General features: G+C 37.6%; 2 protein-coding genes across 2 annotated transcripts in view; one reads left to right on the forward strand and one right to left on the reverse strand.

Moving 5' to 3' along the window:
- Positions 1 to 234: 234 nt before the first annotated feature.
- Positions 235 to 3,565, reverse strand: si:ch73-127m5.2 (uncharacterized protein LOC561202 homolog). Its single transcript, XM_043253030.1, has 4 exons — positions 3,439 to 3,565; positions 1,801 to 2,491; positions 1,337 to 1,466; positions 235 to 1,256 (listed from the first exon to the last, which is right to left on the reverse strand). The coding sequence occupies exons 2-4, from the start codon at positions 2,435 to 2,437 to the stop codon at positions 845 to 847; spliced, it is 1,179 nt and encodes a 392-aa protein (XP_043108965.1). The 5' UTR covers positions 2,438 to 2,491; positions 3,439 to 3,565; the 3' UTR covers positions 235 to 844.
- A 4,682-nt stretch (positions 3,566 to 8,247) lies between these two features.
- Positions 8,248 to 20,771, forward strand: part of si:ch73-127m5.1 (neurotrypsin) — a 29,946-nt gene continuing 17,422 nt past the window's right edge. Inside the window, exons 1-3 of the mRNA XM_043254268.1 lie at positions 8,248 to 8,616; positions 12,144 to 12,186; positions 19,393 to 19,635. Coding sequence (XP_043110203.1) covers positions 8,557 to 8,616; positions 12,144 to 12,186; positions 19,393 to 19,635 — 346 coding nt within the window. The 5' untranslated portion in view covers positions 8,248 to 8,556. The remainder of the gene's footprint in view (positions 8,617 to 12,143; positions 12,187 to 19,392; positions 19,636 to 20,771) is intronic.

Below are 20,771 nucleotides of genomic sequence, written 5' to 3' on the forward strand. Positions count from 1 at the left end.
AGTGATGTTCTGGATTGTGTCTCTTTCATATTTTGTCATTTAATGAAAACTGCATATAAAAAAAAGTTTCAGATATCTGGCTCATGGCATAAATAATGTGAGCGCTCATACAATTTTAATATTTAGGGTTAAGTCCTTATTGGAATTGCAAAAAATCCATTCAATAACTTTTAGTCTTTTAATAAAATGGATCCTTTTGTGCTCTGCAAGCAATAAAATTGTAATAAACACAAATTGCTTAAAAAAGGTAATGCTTTTAATACAAGCATATTATGAGCAATCTCCAAAACTTACTGAGTACAGGCTACAGTCATTCACATACACTACATATCAGACACAAACAGGAAAAGGAAATAAATAGTCCGAAAAAAAAAAAAAAAAAAAATCAAACAATGTCCAAGAGAAGATATGTTCATTCTCAAACTAAATAGCTTGGAGTTTTTAAGATTAAGTACAACAGAATCAAAGAACACTTCTAAAATGAGATTAACAGAAACTGATATTGTGACCATATTATGAGAATACAACATAGTGCTTGAAAAACAACATTTCTTGCATGCTACTTTAATAGCATACACTGTCTGTGTACAGTTGTTCTTTGCCACAAATGGCAAAACAAAAGGTTGAGGGCAATACATGATCCGTTTAAATCAAAACATCTCGGCCAACATCCTCTCAGACCCACATTACTTTTTCTTGATTGACCAGATTATGAAAAAACTAAAAATATTCAGTCTTGAGAGAAGGAGAGAAGTTTAACATTTATAAAACTAAAATTTTCTATGAAAAACCTTTTTGCACTCAGAATTCACAGTGTCTCTCTGCACCTCTCGGGCACGTGAAGTTACGCAAGACCTGCATTGGTGGCGTTAAGTCCACTGGAGATCGTTTCGTATCCTACAGAGACCAGCGTTAACACGCTGCTCTCCATCTCTGAGGACTGTTGAACCTCAGGAACAACAGAATCCAGCCGCATCTGTTTCCCTTTCTTCCGCCCCCTTTTGCCCTTTTCTTTAGGTTTGCCGTCTTCTGTGGCAGCTTTGGGCTTGCGGTTGCGTTTCCTTATCCTTCTCACCGGAGGTTCAGGTTTGGGATCTGTGTTCCCTGAAAGGATTCGTATTTGTCGGTCGATGACGGTATCTATTATATCCAGAGCCACATCCATCATGCCGTTACCAAGACCATGCGTAACATTGGAGAACAAACGTGTATTCAGAGAGTCATTAAAAATCTTCCTCATCTCCTCTAGATAATTCCTGTTTAAAAGGAAAACAACCAAAATTGCTTTTTTGAATCATAGCAGAACCAAATACTATTCTTTGTACCGATAATTTACCTTGTTTCAATGATTTTCGACCAGTGCTGCACTTGGTTTGTTTCAGGTAGCAATTGTTTTGCCATATTCTCGTAATCAACATATTGCAGTGCAAAATCTTTCATGTCTTTGCAAAGGGCAGCTGTGTCACCTGAAAATATAAATAAACACAATAAATAATTTGATTTAACCTTGTCTAAATTAATTTCTTGCTGTGACTAAAGGGACAGTTCACCCAAAAATTACAACTCTTGTCATCATTTATGGATTCTCACATTGTTTCAAACCCGTTTGGATGACTTTGTCTACAAAACAAGATATTTTAAAGTATGTATCAACTGATTTTCCCAATCAGTGGGGACCAAAACAGTGCTGATGACTTTCACTGTTTGTGCAAAAATCCACTAAAACTATAAAAATACCTTTTTAATATTCAAACAGGTTTGATTTTTCACTTTTTGTCCAAGTACATTGTTCAGACATACCTTCGGTTAGCTTGGAAAAGGAACTGGACACTGCTGTGTTGGTACTTGGTGACAGACCAAAGACATTTAGGGACTCCAAGAGCGTTTTCTTACTAGCTGGACCTCGGCTCACTCTTGTATAGGCAGCCAGAGATCGGAGAGACATCTTCTCAGGTGGTTCCAATCTCCTCTTCACCTCATCGTAATGGATCTGGTACTTGCGAGCCTTTGAGCTCTTCATGTTAGGGTCCAGCAGGGAGGCTACCTCTGCAAAAGGGACCTGCAGTGAGTTCACTGCACCATCTTGAGACGGCGCGACACTCTGGCCTTCTGACGGACCTTGTGTTGATAAGTGGTCTTGCGTCTGAATATGAGCCTGCGCTTCCATGTGGCCTTGCGGCGGAGTCTGCAGATGGGGAGCAGGCTGGATGTGTGACTGAGTCTGGATGTGAGTTGGCATTTGGATGTGCGACGGGATGGCGTGCTGTATGTGACAGGAGACTTCTTGAGGTACCACGTGCTGCGTGATGATTTGTGCGATGTTTGGAGGTTGCGGTTGTGGCTGATACATGGTTATAATGGGGTTACCGACAGAGACGTGGACCACTTCATTGTTCTGGGGAACGGCAGACATGTGCATACCTGCAGACGGATCCATCTTTTTAACTCTCACAAGCACAGTGATGACCAGCTTCTTAACGCAACTTTATATCTAAAACAAAACAAAACAAAAAAAGTATAGATAAAACATATAAGCAAGTATAAAGCAAGTATAAAGAGATCACATTTTTACAAAATGCCAGACAAAAAAAGTTGCATTAATTTTAATCTTAAAAGCCACATGCTTTTAGTCTGATTAAACAATCAGTATAAATTAACGTAATAAAAAATACACAATTTTCTTTAATATATTGATATTCTAATGTTTTTCTTCTTTTTTTGGAAATAAAAAAGACACTTTAAATGGCTAATTTCTATCATGCACACTATTACAGAAAAAAAAAAACTATTTTTTTCAGCTTACAAGTTTTCAAGCATTCTAAACATTAAATCCATTTAAATCCTATGTGGTATTTTGTAGGTCATTTCATTAATTTTCCCATTCATGCAAAATTTGCTCAGTATTACCATTATTCATTCGAAATAAAAAACACAAAACCTTGTTGTAGGATAGGAGACCGAACAATCAGCATTTCTAATGAACGTATTGCTACATTTTTTCATATTTGTTTTAACATACAGGTGGGAACGTGACGTTTTTGACAGCGTCACCGCGACGCGAGGCGGCTGAAGTTTAGAGCTCGTGCGTGTTTCTTACACACTGCCTTACAACCACCCAGTAACGTTAAAAACTGCGTTACAGCATCTGCGTTTGACAAAGAATGTGTGTGTGATATAATGTTTGGTTTATTTCTCATATAGAGAAGGTATATACACGTAAAACCGAGTGCAAAAGTCAGAGCTGACTTTGGAAGCAAAGATAATCTACTTGTTTTGATGAATAGTAGGACAGGCCAAAGCCACCATTATGTTTGAAACGTGATATTCCACCGTAATTATGTGCTCAAAAGCGTCCAGACCTCCGTTTCATTCGGACCGTTCTTGTTACGAACACTAACCTACAATCAGACACAAGTTACTGACAGTATTCTTACTTACCGCTCTATGGTTAGAGTCGTATTTAAGCCTTACTGATCCTAGAACAGTCCATGGCGAACCGATCGAAGGTCTTCTTCTTCACCGATCCTATTTCGGCGGGTTGCAAATCAGCAGACGAGGCACAGACGCCATAGCTGCCGGAGCTCGAACGGTCATTGGTCAGTGCTGCTGTCAATCATGTTCCGTCGGATCTCTTATTCGGTGAGACCGGTGTCAGTCATGTTACGTCAGAGTAAAAAGGCGGAATATCCGGAGCTTAAAATGGTAGGACGTGAACAAAGCTTTCGGGTTGCCTGTCTGTTTGTCACATATTATTGCCAAAAAAACAAGCAAAGGAACGTACTTGGATTTGTTATATTGAAAAATCAAATAAGATCAAGTCAAACATACTGTGGATAAGTATTTGTTTCCTTGCCATGTAAATAACTTTTCATGTTTAAATATCAGGTGACCTATTTGCCGTACAGTATGTTGATTTTTTTCTTGATAGACAAAGAAAGTGAAATCTCCATTCTTGAACACAGAATGTTATTTTTGCAGTTCACCACTTATGCTCTGCACTAGATGGCGGTATTATCTTCTTGGATGGCTTTGGTTCACTATCTCTAATGATCTCATTAGATGCTGCCCATCCCAAAGCTGTAATGTTTATTTGCGTTTTCAGCTAGTTGGACAATTAGTCTCAAGTGCTTATTATTAAAGCCAAACCCATTATCTTGATAATCTTGCAAGTGGCAGACAGATAGAGGAGACCAGGGAGCTATTAATGAGAGTAATTGCTTAGAGACACTTTCCATGGTAAGAGACGTGGTGTCTCACCATTTTTCGTTGTTGTCTCTTGACACACAGAATTCATATATCTGCCCATTATCTACTGGTCACAAGTGAAGCGTCAGCACAGGAGGTGCAAGGGGACCAGAGATAGGGAGACGGATGGAATATGTGCTGGAAAAGCACAAATATCCCCTTCTTCAGCAACCTCTGCATCAGTGTGTCAGGTCAGATTGACATATAAATCAAAAGTCTGCCAGGCTCATTACTTATGGTCTTTTTTATATGCCCAAGCTATAAATCTCGCATGTTTCACATGCATCCAATTAAAGACTTGGTATGCATTTTTGAAACCGATGTTTTGGCTTATTTTAAAGGAGTGGCTTATTCTTTTTCTCTGATCAGCAGACAAAGGCTCTCGGTGCTGTTGTGAGTAAATGCAAAGAGATTTTGAGTAAGCTGCAAAAATGAATTCAGTTGAATGGGCGTTTGTAATATATTTGATCTATCTGTCTGTCTGTGGGTCAGTAAATTTGTATATATTTCTATATACGTCAAGCTTATTTAACTGGTCATTTCAAAGCATTATTGTTGCAAATCATTTTAACTTTAATGCGAAACAAGATTGATGTTTAGTACATTAATATTGTTGAGATCCTCCATTAACAGAAGCCTCAATAAGGCTGTTCGCATCTTCGACAGCATGCGCCACTTCAAACGCTATCTTACGACAGCATCCAGAGTGCCTGCGGCAGCCAACGCTAAACGTTCTGCTGTTGTCCCACTGCCAAACTCTGGGGAGGGATACGGATAGAGCAAGCCAGGAAGTCTTGAGTATTTAAATATTCAACTCTAAATATTTAAACGAATAAGGAAGTCTGTATCATATTGGAAATTAGAAATTAAATTTATAAATGTAGAACACGCAAGGTTTGTCTTACTTTTTCGTGCGCATGCGGAATACTACATTTTATATATAACAGATAAATATATAAAAGCTTTTATATATTAAAGCTACAAAACATGATGCAATAGGACTGGCGTATTAGTTCAGAATAGTTGAGCCAGATAGGTGATATAAATGTCTAACACTAATATCTTGGCTTCGTGCTTTGCTCTTTGGTGTTGTTTGTTACTTGTATGTATTGGCTTTTAATGACCGATAGTCTTTAATGGAATAGTTAATCAGAAAAAATTTAAATGCTTTCATGATTTATTCAGCCGTTAACACTTTAACTGTCAGTAAGCAGAAACGCTATTTAATCATTGTTAACATTTTTAATAAAGAATTGCAACTTGTTTATTTTGAGTTTGTTAATTAAATAACATTAACATACATTTATTTTAATAAACGATTTTTTTTAAAGTTTATTAACTAAGATATATATGTTAACTAAGATTAATAAATGTTTTAGACGTGTTTTCATAGTTCATGTTAGAACCTGTTAATGTTTACCATTCATTCTTATTCCAAACTTAATTTTTTTCTGTGGAACCTAAAAGGAAAGATAAATGCTGCTCTTGACCTTCACAATGAAAGTGAATGGTGACCTGTCATTGTTAAGCCTCAAAAACGACCAAAAAGATTTATTCACATATCGGTGCATGATTTGGAAGCACTTTTATTTTAATTAAATTCTTGCCGTTTTTTGGTGTGCGAGAGCCACTTGTCACCATTCAATTTCATTGTTAGAACAATATTCTTCAACATATTATCCTTTGTCTTCTACGGAACAAACAATACACAACATAAGGGTCAACAGATGTTCATATTTTTGAACTCTATTACTGTAATATCTATGTGGAGAAAAAAAAGTCTGATTCCTTTCTTCTTTCTTATCTGTTTCCATACCGACTGGGTGGGGATTGTCTGCTTTAGAGGGGGTTAATGGAACTGAGAGCTGATGCCTCTGGGTGAAGACAGTTATGATAGTCATACAGAGCCCCTAAATCTGTGTGTGTGCGTGAATTTTCTGCCTGGCTGTATAAAAAAAAAAAGACTTTGCAAAGCATTATGACTCACTGATGTATTTGTTGCCAAGATAAAACATTCATCTCTTTTAAAATCATCTTTTTTAATGTACATTTTAGACAATGCCACTTTTGGATTCTTACTTTCTCTTTTTACCCCACACCCCCCCCTTCATGACCCAATTTTATAGAGAGTACAAAGACAATTGTCTCTTAAAATCCTTAAGTGTGCTGTTAGAGTTGGAGGTACTGCTGGCAGTTTAACCATTGTGTTGCCATGACAACACCGCATCCATCAAAGCGGTGCACCAGTAAAATTCTTGTTTCCCCCATTAAAACCACAGATCATCACGGAGCAGGTGTCTCTGCGGCACGGAGATATAACACGACTGTAAAACACGTCAGTGCCAGTGATCAGGTCATGAGTGTAGTGGGAGAAAGGGTGATTGAGAGGGTAATGTATGCATGCTTGTGTGGGTGCGAAGGCTCTGTGGGTGACTTTGCATGCCACCAGTAGAAGGTCACTCATGCTGGGCTTCCCAGCTGTAGCTTTATTATTATGAGCAAACATGAAGCAACTAAATCTATTATGCTCTGCTCTATTTGTTTTTATTGAAAGTAATTGAACTCGTGCCATCCCATAAGTGCTTTAGAATGAATAGCTGTGGCTGTAGAGTGGATGGATATGGGTAGGATAGAATATTGTTTTTCTTTTAGTTATTCACTGTTCAGATGTAACGTCCTAAAATCGTAGGTTTTCTGGAAATATTTATAAATTACAAAAAAAAAAAACCTTGCAGGCGTGTTTTTTCAACTGCTGAGTATGTTAATCATAATAATTTGCGAGGAAAATATTATGTTCTTCCCGTCTAACACCCACACAAAGAATTCATTTTCTTATTTTTCTCCCCTCTAGATCTTTTCTACGGTTTGTAATGTTACCTCTGCTGGTTTTATTCAGAATCCCTCCAGGGCTTTTTCTTTTGTGATGATTCAGACCTCGTATTCTCCTCTACTGTTGCGTGTAAAACAAACATTTGTTGAGGAAAAATAGTTTTCTTATGTTATGCACATTTAGAGGTTAAACGTACGATGAGCAAGGCTTTTAAAATAAGCTCATAATAACAGCAAAGGTTTTCATTCAGTGTAACTTTAACAAAGTGATTAGACAAGCTTTAGGATTTAAAAAAAAACACTCAATGTGAAAGCAAAAGTCAAGAGTGGGACAAACAAACTCCATGCATAAAGATCTAAAAGTCAATGCGAAGAGGCCAGTTATTTAAAGATGATTTAAGTGTTTCTTGTTAACACACAAAATGTTCCTTGTACCTGTTAGGCCCCTATTAAAACAGGGGTTTGATCACCTCTCTGTGATATCCTTAGGCTCTTCTTTCTTTTTTTAAAATCAAATTTAATATTTGTCATATTGTAAGCTGTTATTCTCTGAAATTTTAGCATCCATCCTCGATAGTTGAGAGACGAAACTATTGGTTTGAACTGGAGTTTTTCAATGAATCGGTTGATTTGACTCTCAAAATCGATCTCTCACAACTCATGAATCAATTTTAAGATTCAAATCGCGGTCTCAATCGGAGAATATTTATTAATATTAATTTAAGTCTATAATAATTTATTTATAGACTAGATTATTTATTCCTAACACTGATGTATAGCTCAATTGTTTGTTTGAAGGTAATATTGTTACGTTTCTACAGTGAAGAAAATAGGGTTGAATACATTTTCACTCAGTATATAAATTTCACGAATAATTAAAGAAACGGCACATTGAAATCCTAACACTTTAAATAGTATTTTCCTCGTAAAACGTAACTACTAATCTTCGAAAAACATTTTTTTTTACAGTGTTAGCCTACTTCATTAGTTCGGTCCGCGAAAAATTAATTCGCCAAAAATAATATTTATCTATTATTCCACTTAATTGTGATGATAATGATAATTATAGCAGTTCGTTTAGACACTTTTCACAAAATGATGATGTTTTTAATTTATCAGTACGATCATGATCGCTAGGACTGCACTGAGGCAGCAGTGACGCCCAGTTTGTTGGCTGCTGGTTCATCAGTGCGGCGCGCGCGGGGTGCGTGAGCGCTTGGAGACGTAGCGCTGCGCGTGGGTCGCTACGAGGGGTGTGTGCGTCCGTGACACTACTCCACAACACCGATTAGGCATCATATATCAACCTACGGCGGGTCACGGAGCGTCGCATCGCTCACCCTGGAAACCGACGCTCTTAAAAGACGTTCGCGCAATTCTGCCATTCAGTCCGTTTGAACGGCGCTCATTCGCGAATACACCCTGCTCCGGAGGTGGCTTTTAATACCGGACAATGACTCTGACCCATAGCCGGAGATAGGGATGGATCCAAGAGTGCGGAGGATGCTCGCCCTGCTCGGTGTGTTTGCAGTCTTGCTGGAGGTAAGATGCGCCTTTAGGGCTGTAATAGCGCGGAATAAATACACCTAAATGGCTTTATTACAATTGCTAACACCATGTGTGCTTTTTTGCGTGTTCTTATTTGCGTTGCTTTAAGGCACTAATGCAGCATGATTTCCAAGCGCGCCTTTTGGCCAAATCTAGTTCAGCATCTTATATCTGTCATTGTGCAATAAAACACTCACATGCCGTTTAATGGATTCAAGCAAAGCCACCTCCCTCTAATAGAGGATCTGACATGCTGTAAGGAGAAACGTATCGCTTAAACGATACACGTTAAACATAGAGATGGGGAATTATTACATTTTTTGATTCAGTATTTTAATAACCTTCTTTTCGTTTTCCAATATGAATGCACAAAGCTCAGAGCTCGCAAACCACAAGGATTCCAAAATACAACACATTGACCCATATTGTGCTGTAAGACTAATGAGTTTGATGAGAGTGCTGGAACAAAATTATTGACCCACTCGCATAATGGTATTTCAGGGGATGTGGAGAATAATTCAGTATTGGGATTGTTGGAAAAGAATGGTTGATTTCTTGGGTAATAGAGCATATCAACACTCAGGAGTCTCCAAACTCAGTTCAGCACAGAAAACAAAGAAACATCCAGTTGTGAAAGATTCAGCGCAGATGCTTTGATCAAGGTTTTCGTTTTTATCGTGGTACCGAACAGCCTGGTGTTCATAAAGAAATATAGAGAGGAAGGCATCAGTGTTATTCAAAAGCTAGATAATTGTCTATCTTCATCTCGGTTCACTTCAACTACAGAGCTGGAGTATCTTCACATCTGTTTGGGCGGTGAAACAACAGCACTATGGGAAGGAATTAATCAGTAATATGCCTGCCGTGCTCCATTAGAGACTTTATGCTCCTCTTGATTATGAAAATTTTACAGCACTAACAAATCTGTTGAAGGGCTTTGCTCCCGAGATGGTGTCATACGCCGGATTGATTTTATATATCTACATGCATTTCAAAATGTGCAATCGCAGTTAGACTCCTGAGATATAAAACAGCGGCACACCGGATGTGTGCTATAGGCTAGACATCAAGGTTGTTGTGTGCCTTCTTGTGTTTGCAGCTGTTAGTAAGACACCTGGTCACATTCAGTCGTCTGTGCTATACTCCTCTAACACAAACTATCTCTTGTATAGGTGTCATTTGAAACTGACAGGCAATTGGGTGCCAAATGCAAAGATGTCCTTTAAATCAAAGGCTTTTGGATGTGTTATTTTAGGGAAAGGACAAAGTCAGTATGGCCTCAGTTGCTGCTGTGGAATGAGAATGACAGATGCAATTATGGCCGTAACTGACCTGAGTGTGTTGATATGAGCACAAATATCAGAGCGCATAACTGGAGCTTGTTATCTATAATGCAATTAGCCTGACTAGTGGTGCTCTATCCCTAGATCAGTGTATTGGTCATAAATTAATAAAGTAAATCAATAGCATGTTTTCATCTACAGACATGTTTGAAAAATGACTGTGCAGCGCAGGACACAAACAAAGGGGTTTTAAAGGAATGGTTCATCTAAAAATGCATATAGACGTTCGTGTCTTCATGGAAACAGATTTGGAGACATTTGCAAGTACATCAGTCGCTCACCAGTGGATCCTCTGCAGTGAATGGGTGCCGTCAGAATGAGAGTCCAAACATTAAAACAAAACAATAATCCTCAAGTCCCATTCATAATAGTGTTTTCTGTAATTTGTGTCTTGTCTAAATCATCAGAAATATGCACATATCACCCCTTACAAGCAAAACACAGTTCACAGTCATATACAGTATGTGGGTGGATATATATGTGGATGTGAGAGGACAAAAGGGGATAGACTTTTTCACTGGGGGAGGCATTATTATGGATTATGGAATCTTATTTTCATAAGAGGTGATGATTTAAAGTTAAAACACTTGAATGATGGATTGGTTTCTTACAAATATGCAGCTTTTTGCTGTACAATATGTTCATTGATAACCTGAAGCTGAATACTTGTGTATTATTGTGATTTTTATTTTTTTAATCTGTTTAAACTCACATTCTTTATAGAAAAAGTTATTATTGATTTTTGTGGAACACAAAAGTTTAACAGAATGACCTGCTCTCTTCCATGTAAAGAAAGGGCTCAAAACTCAAAAACTCCATATGACTTATGCTGTATATTTTGTGTAACTTCTCTGAAGCCAAGTTCTGTGTGAGAAATGGACTGGAATTTAAGTCAGTGAAATCTTGCGCTGAAAGCATTGCTTGACAACCGTCAAAACTCACTGTCATTGCATGGAAAAAGCAGCTCGGGCTTTCTGCTAAAAATAAACTCCTTTGTGTTCCACGGAAGAATAAAAATACCAGTTTTCAAATACATGAGGGTAAGTAAATGATAACAGAATTTGTATTTATAGGTGAATTCTTCCTTTTTTTGGAGAACTGATAAACGCTATAAAAGATACGTTTAAATATTCTTATGGGTCAGTGATGAGTGGAAGGTTAAATTTAGGATTACAACCTTTATGGTTTCTGATGCTCAGCGAAAAATCAGTTAGGAGAACAGAGTCCAATTGGTTCTGGAAAACTCAGACCGCAAAACCCTTTACAGCCGTTTTCTTGCTTTGATGAAATCGCTCATTGCTTTTCGAGTCACAGAAGCAGCTTTAGTTCCTTACTGCTGCCACAATGACGCTCTATCAGCAATACTCAGATTTCTAGGGTGTGCTCAACCTTGACAGCTGCCCAAATTTTAGCTGAATGGTTTGAAAATCAGTGCCAGATTTAATGAATGTATTAGTCGCTTTATTTTTTAGCTAAATATTAAAATTTGAGAATCAGAGCTGAGAACCTCTGCAATGAAAGCATATTGTTTCAGCACCGTTTGCATCGAAAGTGTTTGTGAAATTGTTAGTGCACACTTTATGGCACTTGCAATATATTAATAAGTGACAAATGTCAGATATCAAATTAATGTTGAGAAGATAATACTGTGTATTTTTTGAGCAGTTTATTATGTCTCCTACAAAAACGTCAAAAAGTTGATTCATGATTGTCATGGTTCGCGTAATTGAAAAAAAAAAATCACCCATTAAAGACACTTCACACAGCATATATGCTTGAACATTAACCCCTATTAATAACTTTCATATACATATATTATTAGCATCCCAATCCTGTCTTTCATTGTAAGACAGCAGATAATTTAAAGATTAAAATACTAACTCATCTGCTAACTGCACTTCAGTCGCAGTGCATAGAAAAAACGCAAAAATAAAATGTCAGATAAAATATTAACCGATATTATCTTGCTTCCCTGTCAGAAGTGAGTCTCACAGCTCCTCTGAGGAAGGCAGAAGGGTAGGCAGAAACGGAACGTACCGCTGTTCAAATGTGTCACGTCTAAGAAGATAAAACTTCACTTTTCCAGAAAAACAGACACTTTAGTGTTCTGAACAAATCAGTTCATAATTCTGTCAGCTTACGGCATTTGAACTCGTTTCCCTTTTTCCTTCCCTGCAGGTGAATGGTGATGACAGCTACCTGAATGCTGTGCAGAATACAGGTGAGTCCTCTCTGTTTTAGATCCCATTTTCACCCGGTATTAACATCCATTTCTGAAGACATTTTGTGATCAATCAAATCACATTTAAAAGTGGTCAAAAATGCATGGTCCAGTTGAGTCTTGGACAACATTAAAGACATGGCATCTCATCTGTCAACGACTGTGCTAAAATAATAATAATTTAACTTAAAAGAGAAGACATATTAATAAATGCATTTGCTAAATTAATACATGAATAAATGTAGATCACAATGTTAATCTAGCACAAAAAGAACTATATTTTGCTCAAAATGTCATTTGCGATGAGAATCACATAAAAGTGCTTTTGAGAATGTAGTGTGCAAAAAACACTGCTGTGCTTTACCAGCATGGAACTCTAATAAAGGTAGTCATGAAATCAAAAACCCTACATTCAAACACAAAAAATTCACCGTTTGCCATTACGTTGTAATGAATTGTGAAATTTCCTGCCAATTTCTGGGTGAAAATTGTTTCTACGCCTGCAGAGTTGGTGCGTATAAACAATGATGTATAAATAGCAGCATGTATCATCTGGCAAACAGATCTGTTCAATTGCTTGATGAGCCATTTTGACATTTGATGAATGTTATCGAAAAATAATCTTTTTTTCATTGAAGAGATTGCCTCAGTTGCCAAAGCTATAAACATGAGTTGTCCCTTTTTAGTCAGTTCAGGTGTTATCAGGGAGAGAGACATTCTCTTTTTAGATAACATTTATTGACAAAAAAAACTAAAGAGTCCTCAATATTTTGGTGGAATTTCTGAGAAAAGAGCGACTATACATTGTAAAAGTGAAAATCTACTAAAGGTCACTTTTAGTGTCTTTCAAAAGTACACAAGCATACACTGTAGATGGCTTCAAAGTACTAAAAGCAACAACATGTTCATTTCCTGCTCTAAAAAGAGAACACAGACTTTCATATTTCATGCATTAACAGAGATGTATGAAAAATGAAAAACAAATGCACGTTACATTCCAATATATCTCTTTACGCAATTCGTAATGAGCCGATGAAGATGGATTTGCGATGGCTTGGCTATATAAATAATTCATAAATTCCCCTAGAGGTCCAAAATGTGACATTTACACCACATCACTGTGCGCTGGTCTCTGGATATCGCCAATGCGGCTGCTTAATAAGGGCATTCGCTCTATGTTGGTGTCCCATCTTTCTGAACTCTGTCCGATTTTCTCCCTCATCTCATTCTCATATACTTCGACAGCGTGAAATTCCCCAATACCAATCCCAGAGTGCTAATGACTGTCAGCGCTTTGATGTCACTGCATCAAGACAGATAAACAGCCTGGCCTAGACCAACCAATCAGACGGCTTTATGGTGCTAGGGACGAAAAGGGCTTAGATTGAACGATTTGGTTTTTGCTTCTCAATGAAAACATAAACTGTGCCAGAAGCATCCCTCATACATCAAAAGAAATGGGTCAGCTTATGATTTTTTTGTTCCCTTGAAGGTTACGTGGTTAGACTGCTATCCAGATCTTTAGGAAGGAAGGAAACGTGCCACAGTTGTGGTTGGAGATGCTTGGACTAAATAAAGTTATTTTGATATGAGTTATATCCTACGACACAATGTGCAACGATTGCATGCAGAGCCTTTGTTGTGCAACAAGGAATGTCTGAAGCCTTGGACATGAAACAGTTTCCATAAGAGACCTAATTTCTGTTTTATTTTGCAAGAAAACTTGCCAGTGCTAATGTGAATGTCCTAATGCACTCGTGTCGATTCCTGTCACCCATTGGTGCCCCACCATGCATCTGCTCCCACAGTCGCTTAACATGCCAAAGCACATTATGTGAACCGTATCAAATATTCATTGTGGTGGGGAAATGGATTATTTGGGGAGGGAGAATGAGCTCTCCTATGGCGCAGAGCTGAGAGCGTGTGTGTCCAAGTACACCATACGGATGCTTTGCGTAAATGACTTGATTTCTGGTGCCATTCGTTCTGCCAGTGTGCTTCCATTAGCTAGGAGCGGCACAGAGGGTGTCAGTGGCTGAAGGTGAATGAATCCCAGCCAGAAAGCTCTAATACAAAGCACTGCATTATTTATTTTTTCTTCTTATTTTTTTTAATGATTTGTTTTGCTTATTTTTGCACCCACTCTTAACTGCACATTGTGTAGACGTTCTATTATATCTAAGCTTTTATCTGATCGTTTAGATTTGATTGCCTGTAGGTTTCATATTTGCTTTTAAAATAGTTTTTTGTTGTGCAACGAAATTGAAATTCTCTACGGATGGGAGACATGTTGTATGGCTCCCTTTGTGTTGCCAAAGCTTTGATTTGAATCACTTATGTCCTTCAATTTTGATAGTTGACTCATAAGGTCATATTTTAAATAATTCTTTTTAGAAAACAACATCAAAACATCAGAGAAAAGACTCTCTCAGCCCGTCTTCTCTTCCGTGCATCTGTGCCAGTCTTTGCTTTCTCAGACAGCTTTGATGTTTCATCCCCCACCTTGTGCTAGATCTGTGTGTTTTTGGTTTCGAAAGGAGAAGAATGTCAGTAAAATAGGATCTCACAAATGTTGATCTTTCAAGGAATGGCTATTTGTGAATGAGCCACGGTAGAGCATGCATCCTACATCCATCTCTCTCTCTCTCCGATTCTCCTTTGTTTCCCTTCCCCCAACCTTTTCTATGTTGTAGGAGTCATTAACACCTGGGGATCAGCCATTTTTTCTTGCATCGTAATGGAATGAGATCGAAATGTCTGAGCTTTTGCTGAGTAAGCATTCCAGACTCCCGGTTCTTTTCCTGATGCTATGACTCCTCTGTTTTACACTCTTTTATTACCTGACCTTTCCTGTCGTTCCTGTTAAATTTCTCTCTGCTTCTTTTTATCACCAAATGTACTACTTCATCACGTAGAAGGTGTCTATCTGCTCTGTTCTCTTTTATGAAAGGATTTAAATGTCAGCCAAATATACCAGTCCTAAAGGGATGGTTAATGCTGTCATTATTTACTCACCCTTTTACTGTTCCAAACCCTTAATGTTGTTTCTTTCTGAATTGTTTTTAAAGAATTATAATCGAGTTTATCATGACCAGGGGCTGTAAACTTCTAAAAAGAACAAAAAGCATAATAAATGCACCATATATGTTAAAAAACGGTATAGAAAATGGCACCTAGATTTTGCAGACTGGATGTCAATAACATTAAATGTCAATGATCATGACATCAAAACTGCACCATCACCAACAAAAGCTGCTATAGATAAATCCAGTATGGTCTAATTAACTTATGCTCTAATTTCTATTTACTAGATAAAAAAGAAAGATAAAGTAGATCAAAGAATATCGTAAGAAACTTATTGTGGTTTCCACAAAAATAATAAACAGCTGTTTTAGCATTGATAAGAATTAGAAATGTGTCTTGAGCACCAGTTTAACGTATTACAATGATTTCTGAAGAATCATGTGACAATGAAGACTGGAGTAATGAATGCAAAAATGTATCTTTGTCTTCACAGGAATAAATTTTGTTTTAAAATATTAAATAGCAAACAGGTATTGTAAATTGTCATATTATTTCACATTATTGCTGTATTTTTGATCGTATGATCGCTGCCTTGGTGAGCATAAGAGAATCCTTTTAAAACTTACCAACCACAGTGTTGTGAAAGTTTTTTTTTAGGAATAAATTCTTTATTAGAGTTATGCTTAAAACAGGATTGCCAGTGGGTTAAGAAACTATCCTTAATTAAAGAAATAGTCTGTGAAAACCAACCTCGTTATCTGACACGATTTAGTCGATTAATCTCGTTTAAAAGGATGTTTAGATACTTTACTGTAAAACAAGACAAAATGCTAATTAAAATGAAAATGAATGCAAAAAAAAAGCGATCAAATGCTTTTTATTCTGTGTCACTCTCGATGAGTGAAATATTTTTCAGTTTGTTCCAGACACTTTATCGACAGCATTATGGCGTTTCCTGCCCACACATCTTTATGCATCCAATTAAGCAGAAACGCAGAGAACGATTTCCCTGAGGTTGGCACAACTCTTTGTGAGAGTGCTCTCCGTCATCCTGTTTTAATATGTCTAATTCAGCTCTGCCCTGATTGCTGTGGGTCTGTCTGAGCTTGCAGATGGAGACATTAATCTACTGCTGCTCTTACACACACTCACACCCACACACACTGTTCCTTGGTAATATATGTTTTTCTGATATCACTTGAATGCAGACAGCCTGGCTCAGAAAGTGCAGTCGTATGAGTATGCAGACAACGAAGACTGCAGACGTGCCAGTCGTGACTGTTATTAACAGCCTGTTCTTTTTACCGTCAGTGATGTGTTTTCAAAGGCAAATGGAAGGTGGAGGACCCTTCATATCTACAGTGCTTTCTGGTGACAGGCTGGGAATGGCATTCTGCTGAGTCATGTAGTGCTGGATTCTGGGACTTAAGGAATTGCGGGGATTATGAGAAGCAAAAGATCACATCCTCTCCATCCTTCCCTGACTGTCTTTGGGTCCAACTCACAACAGAGTTCCTCAAAAACTGCAGACAAATATGGAAAATCTGCTGACATCTCTCTGAGGTTTTTTTGTGCCGTGTCTGCAGCATTTCACAGTCCATATGGACCTCACCATCTAAACTCTCCATGAGTGCTTCCCATAGTTCTGCTCTCTTCCCCACCATGTGTTCAGTCATCCGGCGAGAGATGTATCAGCACAGTGCTAAAACGCTCAAGCCCCCCTTAGCAAAGAAAAGTTGTGTTCAAACTGTTCAAAAGTTTAGAACAGCTCCGCTAATAATCTTTCCGACACATTATCTAGCCATTCACAGCGTGTATAATGTTGTTATGGGAGAAATGCAATTTGATCCTGATTTTCACAGTGCTACAACCCCAAAATTGAGTTAACATAATCGAGTTTGAATTCTGGAAGAAGACCAGCTCTGATTTTCCATCCAGCTACTGTATGTATGATCCAGGCATAATTTCGTGCCACCACTTCTTCCACTTTTTGCCTTATGTGCTTAAATATCATCTTAGAGATTTTTCCCTTTCACAGCTGCATTTAGCTGCTCAGTGGGGGGGTTGGTAATAAACTCTTATTTGAAAAGCTTTTTGGGACATTATGCATTGTGAAAATAATAGCTGTATAAAAATGAATTGATTTTATTTATTTATTTTGCGTTGTTGAGTAGCCCTGCCTAAAGCGAAATCTAGTTGTTTCAAAAAATCCTGATCTGTATTGAACATCAGATATACTTATTTTGGCTGTGATTGTGCCACGTCACACACAAATTTTTCTTTCAGTTTGGACAGACAAATTACTTGTCACTGGAAGCTTGTCAGTTCGTACCTGCTGGGACTTGTTGTAAGTGACAGTATAATTGCTAGCCATAGCAGATGTCTATCTGTGAATAAAGCCTTGTGATCATTTTAGTTTCGTTCACTGCGGTTCCTAATACTCTTCATATTCAGAGGTATGCTTCATATTCAGCGGTTGTCCAAAATGTGTGTGATCTTTGTATTGTAAACTCAGTTTCATACTGATGCAAAAAGAACCTCCTATTTGGACTGCATAGTCTGTCAGTCAATTTCGCTTTAAAATTCAGTTACGAAACAAGAGGTTTTGTGTGGTATTGTGTGTTAGAAAATAATAATGTGATCTCAATATTAAGTGCATATGCAAAAACATATCGTCTTACAAATAGGGCTTAACCAGCTGGACACTTTAAAATATTTTGTGTTGTTTCAACCCAACTTTAGATCAGGACTAACTTTTGGGTTAAAAATTGAATGTAAAATTTGAACAGATAGTGGTTAGTTCATATTTGACACAATGTTGGGTTGAAAAAGAGAATAATGGAAATTTTACATGTTCTTTGAATGTACCAGAACATTTAAAAAATTATTAAAGACCAGTCAACTTTACTTTTAATGTTATTGGAAGAATGTTTGTTCATTACTTTAAGAGAACCTTAACAGAACATAAGTCAAAGTTCTGACAGCATTTTCTGTTATCTGAGTAGAAAACACAACTTTTCCTTAATACAAGTTGCAATTTTGAAAAAATTGTGCCTTTAAATCCTGTACGGGTGGTGAAGCTCTTGTTGGTGAGTCTCAAGTAGGGCAGGTCAGTGAGAGTTCGGCTCCCTGCCGCTTTATTGGCTGCTCATCTTGGCTTCTCAGCACCTGCTTAGAGCGCAGCCTTGTCTAATCCCTCGTCCTTTATACTGGAAAAGGAGGCTGAAAGAGAGATCCAGATGTCCACTTTCTCTCTCTTTTAACTCTCCTGCCCAGGGCTGTGAGGAATCAGTGCTCATGGTTTTGGAGGAGATGTAGAGGCCAAGTTGGGTGTTCCGGAGAGATAAACAAAAGGGTCGCTGTTAGATACAAGATGCTGGCAGGAAAGCCATATTGAAAGGCCACATCTGCAGCTGTACAGATTATTATTTTGGACCTAAACGACAAAAGGGGATTTTAGGAAGGATTTTGGTAGATAGTGAGTGCTATAGGAAATTAAAGTTAACATCAGTTTTTTTGTCTGACCAGGGAAAACACATGGAGATATAGGGTTTAAAATGTTCAAATATTTTTTTATGTCTCAGTCTTCCAAGCCAGAATGTAGTTTTTTTTTATTATGAAGCTTAGTCAGTTAAAGGCTTTTTACGCATGCCTTTGAGTTATTCAATTTTCAGTTAAAGTTAAAAATTTACAGAGATGCTTATTTTGCTCATTTCAAGCTAAAATAAGGACAAAATAATTCTATATACTTGAAATGGTTCTAAAATATGCAACATTCACTTTATTGCGAGTAGTGAATCAGTGTTTTGAATACATTTCATTGTAAATGCATCAAATTGTCACTCATGTTCTCTTTTGTCCCTCATGTGTATCACATGCATTCTTCTCTAATTCAGCGTCACAGCAAGATGTCATGATGAATATAAGCAGAGACTATATTTTCCCCTTTCTGTACTTTTTTCTCCATTCTGACAGCTACTTTTTGGTTGTTGATTGAGAAATGCTCTTGGCATAATGCTGACTCTCTATTATATAGATAGACTGAATATTGACTATACTGTCTGAATAAATGAATCATACGTCATCACTTGCAAAATGCCAGTGTGAACAGTCAGCCTTAAAGAAACTAAATCGGATTTATGCACAGTATAAAATCCTTTTCCCCTATTTTTTTCCCCTCAGTTCCTCTGTCCTGCTCCGAGGGCTTCACTGAACTGGGTTATTACAATGGCACCGTTTCTCAAACCGACTCGGGTTCACCCTGTCTAAAGTGGACCGAATTCCCAGATTACGTGCAGCAGTATCCAGGCAGGGGTCTTGGAGAGCACAATTTTTGTCGGAATCCCGACCGTGAGTCCAACCCATGGTGCTTTTTCAGACAGAGCTCAGGAGCCATTGGCTGGGCCTACTGTGACTGTCACCAAGGTGAGTACTGCTATGTTCCACTAGTGAGTAAATTCAAAGATGTTTTGTAATATCATTGTTTTATAATATTCCTTAAGGCGGCATCACACTTGCCAAGTCAAAACAGCTTTTATTTCTATTTTTTTTTTTTTCAAAATCTCACCCTTTTCTGTCTGAGACTACAGTTGCCTTTCATAGATTGCTTTGGCAAATCAATGTGAAACCAAAATTACAACAGAAGTAACAGCATTTCACTTCTTCTGCACGAATCCCTTCATCTTTTGCTGCAGAATATTCATGTACAGCTTCAATGAAAAAAAGTCCATTCAATAAACAACCCTGCCTGTTTTATTTTATTCATATAGCGTCTGAGAATTGTAGAAAAACACAATCAGTGTTTGCAATATGCGGCTTTGCGTCTGCTGAGGAAAAAGTTTGGGTCAGATCCATTAACTCATCAGGGAGTTGAATCTCTGGGGCTGTTAACGCTTCCTGCAGAGAGAAACACAGGCGCTTATGACTGAAAATCAGCTAGTGGGACGACAGCCTTAGATGCTGGAATATTTTTCAGATGATAAATATGTGTTTTAATATCTCTTTGTGTACCGTTGTCCTACTTTCCTTGGAACAATTTTGTTTTGCATCAGCTTTATATTTAGAAATCAACGATTGACATTTTTGTAAAGAATATTCTGTATATATCTCAGGAAAATTAGAAAGGGTTATTCTACAAGAAAGACAAAGCTTGCATAAAAAGCATCTTTGCTGGCAGTTGAGACAAAGGGTGACTTTGCTAAGTGGGACATGCTCCTGGATCAAAATCCTGTTCCTGTTATCAACCAATCGCATATTACTGTTAGGTTTAGGGCTGGAATTAGAGGCATGAATAAGTTGATAAGAACAACGTTTTTGATCATAATTTGCCTCTAATTTTAGGAGCTTATGCCAATGATCTAGAAAAAAATAATTGTATCACTTAAAAACTGCATGGTACATCTCTGTAAAGAAGATGTACTGTTGATTTCCATGTTTAAATTCAGTTCTCATAAAGATAACATTTAGTGCTGTCATTGCGATTAATTTCATCCAAAATAAAAGGTTTTGTATGCTGTGTATATTTATTATGTATATATAAATGCACACACAGGCCTGTATAT

The sequence above is a fragment of the Puntigrus tetrazona genome, chromosome 12 (assembly GCF_018831695.1).
Source record: "Puntigrus tetrazona isolate hp1 chromosome 12, ASM1883169v1, whole genome shotgun sequence".
Lineage (NCBI taxonomy): Eukaryota > Metazoa > Chordata > Actinopteri > Cypriniformes > Cyprinidae > Puntigrus > Puntigrus tetrazona.

Bases quoted from the DNA above. Each gene is read 5' to 3' on its own strand.
- si:ch73-127m5.2 (XM_043253030.1), bottom strand. From the start codon at position 2,437: ATGGATCCGTCTGCAGGTATGCACATGTCTGCCGTTCCCCAGAACAAT. The intron at 1,467-1,800 runs GTATGTCTGAAC...TTATATTTTCAG, and splicing joins CTTTTCCAAGCTAACCGAAG to GTGACACAGCTGCCCTTTGC. The intron at 1,257-1,336 runs GTAAATTATCGG...CCTTTTAAACAG, and splicing joins TCGAAAATCATTGAAACAAG to GAATTATCTAGAGGAGATGA.